The sequence below is a fragment of the Gorilla gorilla genome, chromosome 16 (assembly GCF_029281585.2).
Source record: "Gorilla gorilla gorilla isolate KB3781 chromosome 16, NHGRI_mGorGor1-v2.1_pri, whole genome shotgun sequence".
NCBI classification, from domain to species: domain Eukaryota; kingdom Metazoa; phylum Chordata; class Mammalia; order Primates; family Hominidae; genus Gorilla; species Gorilla gorilla.
In genome coordinates, this window is record NC_073240.2 from 36,142,717 (window position 1) to 36,155,201 (window position 12,485).

General features: G+C 35.0%; 1 protein-coding gene across 2 annotated transcripts in view; it reads right to left on the reverse strand.

Moving 5' to 3' along the window:
• Positions 1-12,485, reverse strand: part of DPH6 (diphthamine biosynthesis 6) — a 175,520-nt gene that overhangs the window by 72,626 nt on the left and 90,409 nt on the right. For both annotated transcript variants that reach the window (XM_004055938.4, XM_055363256.1), the window contains exons 4-5: positions 11,114-11,187; positions 7,065-7,183 (exon numbers count right to left, since the gene is read on the reverse strand). In XM_004055938.4, the coding sequence (XP_004055986.2) occupies positions 7,065-7,183; positions 11,114-11,187 (193 nt within the window). The remainder of the gene's footprint in view (positions 1-7,064; positions 7,184-11,113; positions 11,188-12,485) is intronic.

Here is a 12,485-nt window from a genome sequence, read left to right on the forward strand (position 1 = left end):
CAAGAGATGTCTCCAAGGTCCTGGTCTAAACCCTTCCTTTGAAATGTAAACAGATACCTCTAGAAAGGTAAGTCTCTCTGGAGTTTTCGCTTATCTGTTCAGTCATAAATTAAGTTCTAAAGCTCGTCTTTTAGCCTAGGTCTCAAGTTTCTGTAAAATTTGCTCAGAAAGTCCTAACTGAGCAGAAACATAAGGATATGTTCTCTACAGCCCCACATACAATGTGATATTTATTTTATAGTGTAATACAAAATAAATATGAAGTTGAGTTAAACCAAGGTAATAGCTTGTCAAATCAGACTCAAACAAATTGGACACCTTACCCAGTTTCAACCTTTTCTGATAATTTCAAGAAGAGAAGTAATCAGGCAGCCTAACAAATAAGGTAGAGTTCCAAGACCATAAGAACAGCTCTCCAGGTCCTTCACTGCTATACTCTGGCCCAGATTAGCACATGAGGTCAACTAGAATCACAGTACCATTCTCTGTTTCTTCCCAACAAAAACAACCTTTTTAAATGCACATTCATAGTCACAGTGACTAGGTTAGTGACTAGAGATTATCGTTCCATAAATTCGGGATTCCATTTGGCTTGAGGATATAATTATATATAGCATAGTATAGGTTTTAAAAGTTATTGGCTTCCAGATGTCATTATGCAACAAGCTCCCTTCAGGATAACATAATGTCATTCCTTTATCCTTCCAATTCTAATCAGTGTAGCATGAGAAAGACAAATTCCCTTTTTATCTGTGATACTTAGGCCATTGGAGAACAAATATAAAGGCCACACTGTTCAGCAATGTCCCACAATTTAGGCTAACCATAGTGTTCCCATAAGTGGGCATCCTTAGCTTGGCTACTAGAACTGCTGGTCATTGATCTTTAAAAACAACTTCCATAGCAATTGGAATATTCAAGAGTCTTTCTTCAATATTAGCTTGGCTACTAGAACTGCTGGCAATGAATCTTTAAAAACAACAACTTCCATAGCAATTGGAATATTTAAAAGTCTTTCCTACATAAGAGTATAAGCCCTCTTCTTGCACTGTTGACCAATATGATGTTCCATTAAATACTCTATGAGTCCAGTCATTTAAAGCTTTCTTGTCCCTCTAGGGCCATTTCCAGATGCAGCCAGTCTCCTGGAAGAGAGCTCCCTCTAGTGTCTCTATTTGGATTAGCAAATCCTTTTCATCACGAGCTTTCAGGAACATTATTTTGGTCTGATTTGGTATGATATTAGTAATGGTCCTCAACACCATTACAAAAATGCCTTCAGAATATCAAGACAGCAGAGACAATACTCATCAAGCAACAACATGGGTTATTACTGTGGTACATCAGTAAAATTTGTACAATTTAGAAAAATAGTTTGCACACACACAAAAAAGTCCCATGAGATTGTCATTTGGTATATTATGTATCAAATACAGCTCTCTCTGGGTGTGTCATAGGCTTTTCACAAACATACTCTGCGTAACTCCAGAGAGGAGTTGTTAGTAACATTTATTCATTACATTACATCCAAATCCATCTCCCTCAAGGTGGTCTTCCAATTCCCTTAAATGAATTCCATTCACATTCACATATTCTATATTAGAAGGAAATCAAGCTGTAACAGGCAGTAGAAATCTGCTCTCCATTATACCTAGGTAGATGTCTTAGCAACATATTGTCTTGATTTATGTCCACAAGGAGTGCAAAAGTCCTACTGTTCCGAATCCTCCATCTGTGTACTTTAATTAGTAATAGTCAAATCATCATCATCAAAAAAAAAAAAAAAAAAAAGAGATCTGCATGGTAAATAGTTGACCCTTGAACATCATGAATATGAACTCCCTGGATCCACTTATATATGGATTTTTTTTTCAATACGTATATTTGGAGAGATGTGTGACAATTTGAAAAAACTCAACATATGAACCATGTAGCCTAGAAATACTGAAAAAATTAAGAGAAAGGTATGTCATGCATGCATGAAATACATGTAGCTGTTCATGTATTTTATCATTTACTACCATAAAATATATACAAATCTATTATAAAAGGTTGAAATTTATCAAAACACGCACATATCATTCACAGGTGAGAGAAAGGTAAACAAAGATGCAGCATTAAATCATAACTGCATAAAATTCACTATTATTATCTATTGTTACTACTGTATTAATTTTGTAGCCAACTTACGTTGCCATTGCGGTGAGCTCAAGTGTTGCTAGTGTCTGCTTAAAATACTATGTGATGCTAATCATCTCTGCATGAGCAGAGCAGTTTCTGTCTCCAGTAAATTGTGTATCACAGTAAAAAGTGATCTCTAGTGGTTCTTGCATATATTTCATTGTGTTTAGCATAAATACTGTAAACCTCGAGTAACAACATGGGACCCATACGAACTGCCACTAGTGATGCCGGATGTGTTCTCAAGACGCAGAGAAAAGTCATGACATTATAAGAAAAAGTTGATGTTCTGTAGATCAAGATCTGCAGCTGTGGTTGCCTGCAATTTCAGACAATGATTCATTTTGTAAACAGATGACATAAATTTACAGTATTGATAAATACAGTACAGTACTATAAGTCTATTTTCCCTTATTTTTTTTTTCCTTTTTTTTTTTTCTGAGACAGGGTCTTGCTCTTCACCCAGGTTGGAGTGCAGAGGTGCAAAGACAGCTCACTGAGGCCTTGACTTCCCAGGCTCAAGTGATTTTCCCGCCTCAGCCTCCCAAGTAGCTGGGATTACAGGCACACACCACCATGCCCAGCTAATTTTTAAACTTTTTATAGGCATAGGTCTCCCTATGTTGCCCAGGCTGGTCTCACTCCTGATTCAAGTGATCCTGGGCTCCTAAAGTCCTGGGAATACAGGCATGAGCCACTGTACCTGGCCTCTCTTCCTTATAATTGTCTTAGTAACATTTTCTTTTCTCCAGCTTATTTTATTGTAAGAATATAGTATGTAATACATACAACATGAAAAAGGGGTTAATGGACTGTTAAGTTTTTGGTAAGGCTTCTGGTCAACAGCAGGCTATTAGTAGTTAAATTTTTGGGGTGTCAAAAGTTTTACGTGGCTTTTTAACTGTGCAGGGGGTTGGTGCTCCTAACCACCTTGTAGTTCAAGGGACAACTGGATAGCCTATAAACCAAGAAATGAGTGGTAACTGTAGTGAACTGCTCCTACATTGAGTCATCAAGGGGCACTCTGCCATTTTATTCCTCTAGATTACATAGGTGGAATCTTTTTTTTTTTTTTTTTCTGAGACGGAGTCTTGCTCTGTCGCCCAGGCTGGAGTGCAGTGGCGTGATCTCGGCTCATTGCAACCTCTGCCTCCTGGGTTCATGCCACTCTCCTGCCTCAGCCTCCTGAGTAGCTGGGACTACAGGCACCTACCACCACGCATGGCTAATTTTTTTGTATTTTCAGTAGAGATGGGGTTTCACCGTGTTAGCCACAATGGTCTCGATCTCCGGACCTCGTGATCCACCCGCCTCGGCCTCCCAAAGTGCTGGGATTACAGGCCATAGGTGGAATCTTTAAGTAGAGCTATACATCACCAATTTCCCTTCTCTCCAGAAAACACATCCAGAGCGTTCTCTCAACACCAGTCAGGTTAGCATCAAATTTGAGAGAGATATCCAAGACAACAACTCAACTTCAGCAAGAATGGAGTAGCTTGGTATTTACCAAGGAGAGATACCAAATACCTTATTATTTTCTAGCCCTGAGGCTCTGCCATTGAAGGTCACATGGTTACATCTCTCCACAGAACTTGAACTCACTTATAATGCCTTTCTATCTCTTATACGTTCCCCCCCGCCATTTCCATCTATTTTACCTGTTTTGACCCACACCCTTTTCCCCATGATTGGGCTAACTGGCTCAACGGTTGTATTATAAACCCACAGGGACAGTAAAACAGCATCCTTGTTAGCACTTCTCCTTGGCAGATATTACAGGATTTGACAGATAAGAATCACAAGACACTTGGCTTGTGTTTATGGACAGGCCCTAATTTGCCTACACAGAGTGAAGTTATCCATACCCCTAAAGGCCTTTAAGAATATGCACTGCCAATGTAATGTATTGATATTGTGTTTTGTGCATTGACAACACTTTCCTTTGTTATGTGCAACTTTAAACTCGGGCCTAGGACCATTGGATCAGGCAAAACTAACAAAAAAAAAATCTATGAAATGGGAAAGATATATAGTTGTGTACTTGCCTCCTCCCCCATCATCTCATTCCTATATCACAGTCCTAGAAACCTTATAAGTAGAGTCCCAGCATTATTTCCTTTCATAGTCAATGTTACTACACCATCATTTAACTGAACAAACTAAGCCTTAAACCAGTATAGTTTTTCTAGTGATCAATTTAGTTACTTTGCAAACAAATATATCTTTCAAGAAACACGAGGTTTTCCAGTAATAGGTAAAAGTGGTCTCATGTTTTTCCTTTATTTCTCTCTCTTTTTTAGCAACTAGATGTATCCTGCTAAAAGCAGTCCAAAGATACTCTTCCCCTCTAGTAAATACCATTAGTGATTTTTTGTTTCTTTGTGTGTTTTTTGCCATGAGGTCTATAATTATATGTTTATAGAAAGATTATAGAAGTTCTTTCTTCTTTCTTTCCAGGAAGCCTACCCCAGTTACTGGAAAGAATGGATAATAGATCTGCTATTTGGTCTTTTTGTTCCCAAAAATTATGGGATTTTCTAATAAATAATATCTCTTGTGACCTTGATAATCAAGATTCACTGTGGAAGAAAGAGGGCAGTGATGGAATACAGAATTATGATAATCCTTATGTTATCTTGAATTTGATTGTGAAATATCATGAACTCATGAGTCATTAGATATACCACATACAGACATATATCATTTCACATTCAAAGAAATCAGGGCTTCCTGAAAAAAAGGATGTTCTAGGTCTGGGACAGAAAATGTGTAAGATGACCACTTCGTGGCAGCACTGTTTATCACAGTGCCAAACTGGATACTACCTATATGTCATCAATAATAGAATGTACAATTAAATTGTGGTGTTAATTAAATTTAATTAAATTACAGTCTCCCACAAGGGAACACTATACTACAATAAAAATAAATACACTATTGCTTCATTCAATAATATGGATGAGTCCCTTAAAACATTATAATGAAACAAAGAAGCCAGAAATTTTATGAGTTCATTGATGCCTACAAGACATAAAGGTTACGTACCATAATTATAAAAAATATATTTGTATGCATTCATGTAGAACTGACCTTTTTCTATTATAAGACCATTTCATAGAAAAATGGTCCACAAAATTTTACTGATCCCTCTCCCCCAGAGAAAGGTCTTATTGTCTCATTTTTTTTTTTTTTTGCTTAAATCCAAAAAAAGTCCCTTTTTTTTGGGCTTAAATCCATTTAAAATTGTTCTGACAATTTTAAATGGGAGGAAAAAGGCTTAGCAACCTATATTGCATCATTTATATGTTTCTATGTCTTCAGAAGTACTGTGCCATTTAATAAACCTTTCTTTAATATTATTCTAAAGAATAACTTTCATCTTTGCACACCTATAGGCAGTCAGCACACAGGCAGTGCTGTAAATGTTAAAATCAGATCTATATTTTCGTTACTGAGATGCCAAAGACAAATCAGCTCAGTTTTTACATTTTACCCAAAGGCTTGATAAAGCTAATTCCCCATCTCTAATCCCTACAGAGAGGCACAGATAGAAATGAAAGAACACACAATATCGGTTATATACTATTAAAAGATGGCAATAAGGTCAAATTCTTTGACTATCTTTTCAATAAGGGAGGTCTCTCTGGGTCCTAATCCAGTCTTTTATCTATCGGGCAGTAAAAGGAATAGTATGTGTACCTTTCAGTGAGATGTCACGTGAACTTCATTATGGAATTATGTAATCTTAGAAAATTCAAAGAGAGAGTGAGAGACAAAGAAAAAGCAAGAGGGAATACTCTGTACAGAGTCACATAGAAATTCATATGACAAATATAACAACGTTAATCATGAGAGCTGCTCAGCAACCTTTTCTCAGAAATAAAAACATAATATCACTCAATCTTTCTTGTTTTAACAGCTAAGGAGATCAACTACAGATTCACTAAATAAAGGCTTCAACTGAAGACAACACCTCAACTTCAGAAAGAATAGAGTAGCTTGGTATTTACCATGGAGAAACATTATGGGGTCTGTACTATTTCTCTTAATTTTATTTAAAAACTGAATGTATCTGTAAAATCTTCTACAGCTCAAGACCTTGTTATTTCAGAGATCCGCAAGGTAAACACTCTCAAATGAGGTACATGATTTAGGCTTTGGGAACTCTCAGGCTTCAGGGCATTTTCTATCACAGGTTCACGAAATGAACAGACTGGGCTCAAACCCTACGGTTTCTCAAAAATGAATATAATTATAGAAATTCCAAATAAATTAAATGTGTTCATATGTAATGTCCATACTTGAATCAGATTACCACCTGCCTGCTGTGTCTATGCTAACTAATCAGATAACATTTTCTCAAACATGATTTTCTCACCATCCCCAACAAAAACCAGTACCCTATTTATTTTTTATAACAAAAACAAAACCATCATTCTATTTTAGCATTATTCAAAATATGTTAAAAAATACAAGGAAAATATGTTTTGTGTCAAATACATATTATAAGAAGCTTCCAAAAAACCTCAAAACAAAACAAAAATAACCCTTGTATTTCCTGTTTCCTACAAGCCTAAATTCCAAACGCTAAAAAAAAAAGAACTTAAAATGAAGGACTATATAATACAATATCAGTTTTAGAACCTGTTATATGTTAAAAAAAAAAAAAAAGCCTTACTAGTAATCACTTCGGCAAATGGTCAAAAGACCACTTTAAAACTTCCCTTTCTTTATGCAAGGAAGGTGCTTACTCAATTTCTTCAGCGGTGACTCCACATTTTTATATTCTAAATCAGTTTTCTTTGTTCATTTTAACTACTTATTAGTGAACTGAGATCATCTATGTGGCAACAAACAGCTCCCTTGATAGTTTGGCTGCATACCCAAAGCTGCTACTTTGATGATCATTGCTTGAATGTTAGATGATATCATCTCTCTGAGCAAATCTTCCTGGTTTCTCTGCCAAAGGTAAGCTAAAGGCTGGAGATTAAGCCTTTTACACCTACAAAAGAAAAAGAAAAAGAAAGTCAGATGATCTCTTAATGTTTTATACTTGGATCCACAGCAATTACTTTGATTTGAAACATAATGCTTCGTTCAAGGATTTTAGCATTGAAAATGCTTTTAAAAACATATTTTGCATAATGTTTATATATACAACATAAACATATTTAATTTCCACGGGTTATGCATAAACTGATAAAAATGAAATTTCCAGGCACACTAGAAATATTAATTTTAGTAAGACTCTTAGTTTAGAAATCTATGTAAAAGAGTTTACAAATGCCAGTATACTCTCATTTTTAAAACTTTCATGGGTATCAAAATTTTGAAGCATATGTAAAGTGGGCCAATAATTTATCCTAATAAAATAGCCACATATTTATTAAATTAACAATAGCTACAGTTATGTGAACTATTCTTATCTACTAACTGAATTTTTTTTTAAAGAATTTGAATAAAAAGAAAATAGTAAGAAAAAAAGTACAATGCTGCAGGCACTGTACTAGATATTTTCCATTATTGGTAAAGTAGAAAAAATATAGGTTTTGGAGTGAAGACACATCTGAATTTAAAACCTCATTTTGTACTCTAGCTGCATGGCTTTTGAAGTCAAGTAAAATCTAAGTCCTTGTGCTTAGTTTCCTAGTTCATAAGTAAGGGCAAAAATAGTTCCTTTCAAAGTTCTTAAGAGGATTAAAAAATGTGAAATGAAATCATCCTTTCCTTTTCTTCGCATTCCACATCCAATCTACCACAATGCAGAATGTGATCATTCCTCACTAATACCACTGCTAACAACCTCGTTTGAGCCACCATTCTCTCTCATGTCTACATCCTAATTTCCTTCCCTGCTTCCACCCTCACCCTTTTAAAATCCATTTTCAACACAGCAGCCAATGTGATCCTTTTAAGACATAAAATAGGACAGGCGCAGTGACTCACGACTGTAATCCCAGCACTTTGGAAGGCCAAGGCGGGTGGATCAGGAGGTCAAGAAATCGAGACCATCCTGGCTAACACGGTGAAACCCCGTCTCTACTAAAAATACAAAAAATTAGCCGGGCGTGGTGGCGGGCGCCTGTAGTCCCAGCTACTCGGGAGGCTGAGGCAGGAGAATGGCGTGAACCTGGGAGGCGGAGCTTGCCGTAAGCCGAGATTGCGCCACTGCACTCCAGCCTGGGTGACAGAGCAAGACTCTGTCTCAAAAAAAAAAAAAAAAAGAAGACATAAAATAGATCATAGGATTCCTCTGCTCAAAACCCTCCAGTGGCTCCCCATCACTCCATGGATCTCACCCTGTTTAGTTCCTGCACTTTATTTCCTACTACTTATTCTCTTCTCACTCCATCCTACCACTGCTGCCTGCTCATTCTTGCCTATTACACTAGTTTCATGCCTTTGCTTAAATGTCACTTTCTCAGAGAGGACTATAATTGTTTAATGAATTAAAGGTAATATAGATAATGTAGTACAATGCCTGGATAAAATAGGTATTCAATAAATGATAGTCAAAGCCAAGTGACTTGCCCAAGTCATACACTAACTGGCTGAGATCAGATTTCAAACCAAGAATATAGCTCTAAAACCCAGTGTCTATAAGGTTTATAAGTAAAACCCAGCGTCCCTAGCATCTGTAAGGCTGCTTGGCCGACTACTCTGGCCTATACTGATCTCTCTCTCTCTCTCTCTCTCAGAGATCCCAATACTTATTAAATGTACCATGTTTGGTCATTTACTCATACATGGCCTTAAAAATATCACTATTTTTTTTCATTTACATATACCCTGACTTTCAAAAAACCAAAACCTTCCTCATTGCAGAGATTGTTGCATGTAATTTTCCCTTTTAAAATGTCTCAGAACATCTAAAGCAATGCTGAAGCAGTTAATAAATACAAAAATAATAAAATGTGAGCTACCCATGTAATACAAACATAATTGCAGAATGTAAAGTGTTTAATAGATGTCACAAGTTCAAATCAGCAGTGATTTACAGAGTAAGTTTATTTGAGCCATGATATTTTGAACTGTTAAAGAACTTAAATAGGTTAAAAAATTTTACTTAAGTCTATAGTCAAGAGATTTTGAGGAATTTCAAAGCAACAACCACGATTTTTACGATAAGGACAGGAAGAAAAAACTTTTTGTCCATAAAAAAATAAATCTTAGTTTAAAAAGGTAGAGAGGCTGTTTTGATTAGTAGGCATTAAACACTGGGTGAGAGGACAGCAAGAACTAGTAATAAAACAACACAAACTAAAATTTGGGCATAGGCTAATTCAAAATTGAGTTTGTGGACCAATGGACTCCCAGTAACATTACTTTTGAAGTTTCAAGGATAAAATAATTGCAGATATGCTTTATAATATAAAGTCTGTTCATCTGTTCAACCGTGTGTTGAAGTGTACCAGTGACTGTGTTTTGAGAAAGTCTCTACCCATGGGCATGACATGTGCCCTTCTTCCATATATATATACACATATATGTAATGGGCAGCCTCCTAATCAGGAGCACATTTTTATTTGGCTTTTTAACTTTCATAAACAGATGTCATCCCTATCTCCAGTTTGGCTACCCATTAAAGCCTGTGGGTTTGAACTTCTTAAAAAACACTAATTTTTAAACTAAATAATTCTCAGAGAATATGATCTAAAACTTGATGACAATACTATTATTTCTAATATCTGGCTTAAGGGATATGCAATTCATCTCCATCTGCAGATCAGTTGTTCTCAACGGTAGATCTACATCTAGGTAGAATGTAAGGAAAAGTTTCTCAAAATACACATGACCTCCTTCCCCACTCCACCATCATCATCCATCGTCCAGAGATTCTGATACACCTCTAAAATGTAAGATCATATTTCTCTTCACTTAACTATGCTTTACCTTGCTTTCCCTTCATTCACTCTTAAAATTCTGTATTTTTTTAACTGCCCTAAATCCACCATGGAATTAGAGAGAAAATAAATAAAATAAAAATGAAACTTAAGTTTTCAAATCTATTAATATGTAGGTTTTAAATGAGATAGTAAATAGGAATGTTTCTTTATCAAGAATACAAAAATATTATATAAATACAGCCATTATCTTATTCTATTTATCCTTTTGACTAGCAAAATCACTTATTTGTAGGTCAAATTGTGCTTAAGAAAAATAATGCAGTCCAATTTTTTTGTTAATATAATTATGCCCAGAATCTCTATAAAATATTATATTTATCTAGATAAATTAAAAATGAAAAGTAAATTCATTCAGGTGGTGTCTTGCCAGGCGAACATTAAATAACCAATATTATCATTTAACCTCATGATTTTTGAATAGATCAATAGAATTGACCGTTTTGGTATGTGCAGTTACAGACTAAATGCTTCACTAGTGCTCCCTCCCTTAGGGGAGTAGAGAGGGGCTAGGACGAGGGGAGGAACATCCTAAAAATTCCCTGAAAGTTGAATGGCTTTATATGTAAGTATTTCAATCATATAAATATTTTTAGACAAGAACTGAATTATATGAACCAAAGAGGAGAGGACTCCTTAGTAAACATTTTTTCTTTAAAATATTACTGTATTCCTTTTATTATCTCTTGATTTTTATTACAAATGATGAGTTAAAAGAGATTAACAGGATATACTAAAGCAAATAAGAAAAAAGTGAAGAGAATACTTCTCACTAAAAAATCTGTCTCAATTCTATTATAGATTATTTTTCCTTACACTAAATAAGTTAAGTTTCCTCATGTGAGATATAAGGATAGAAAAAAGGAAAAGCATGACTTTTGTTACATAGGTAAATACACACATTTAGTTCCATGGAGCACGTAGACTACCATACCTATTTATAATTTGAATACGATTATTGATTTTTCACTTATTCACATTCTTAAAACACATACACTTTTAAAACTAACAAATTAATGTTTTCTTACACATTTTCCACTCGAATACGCTGATAGTCAGAAAGTATAGCACCTACTGATATCCCCTCTACTTCTTCTTTTTCCTGAAAATAAAGAAAAAAACCATAACTTTAAAAATAAAGTAACAAATGGCTCCACATCATGCTCTGAAAATTATAAATGAACTATGTCTCATCTAGAAAACTACCTCAAACCAGAGTAATTTACTGAAAATATAATCGACATTCAGAAAAATTTGCATATATTTAAATCATTCTCTCAGCTGTGAGAAAAATAATTATGGTTTTACTTAAAATTTAAATAACTGAGATCCCTTTCCATGGAGAAAGCAAAGACTTAGGCAGCACTTCCAAAATGTTTCACACTTAACGTATTTTTAAAGACTCACTGATGTTCGATGGAAACTTTTGAGAAATTGCTATTTAAGGACAATATTTTCCCAGATTGAGTAACTTCTTTTAAAAATTAAGCAATGGCATAAATAGATAAGGGAGCACAATAATTTTTCTGTAAATCTTAGAAAAAAAATGATTGAAATAGGAGTATCCAGAAAGCAGAGATGGTAGAGGCATTGCCTGGATAACAGTATAGCACTGTAGATAAAGAATTCTGTCATGGGAAGGAAGCAATGAATTATTATCAACATAGTTGCAACTGAGAGCATCCAGCAGTATATACAGCATGGTCCCACAGGAATGACAACTATCCTGTCTAGCATACTCATTAATGAGCTGGAGGAGAATGTAAATTCAAGTATGATCAAGTTTGCAGAGGATACAAAGCTAGAATGGATTAAAAAGAAAACAAAACAAGATCAATCAAGTACATGGATGGATTATGGACAACTTGGGGATTTGAAAGGACAGGTCCAAGATGAGATTTAATGTAAAGAGTATAAGATAATACACTTAGGGAAGAATAATACACAATATGGGTGTAAACTAGGGAACTGTTATCTAGAAAACAGATATGAAGAAAGTGACTAGGGGGTGATTACTAATAACAAACTGAATAGAAATTCTCTGAATAGATGTAAAAGAAATCCATCCTAGCCTGTGGATGTACAAAAGAAACTACTTCAGAGAGATCGCTTCATCATGAATACTCTGGTCTGGCCAAACTTGGACAACTAGAAAGAAAAACAAGTGTTTCACATCAAACAAAAGTTAATATTTCAAATCATACTGAAATAACCCTGTGTACTTAAAAGGATGACATAATAAATAAACAAAAATGCAAAAAAGGAATTTTTTATGTCTTTAAAGTCGATTTAAAATTTGCCCTCCAAAATGATAGAGAAATACCTGCCCAAATCACCCCAAAATAAAACGATTATTTTTATCAGATAAGGTGTCAGGAAAAGAGCTATTTCCTTTACTTT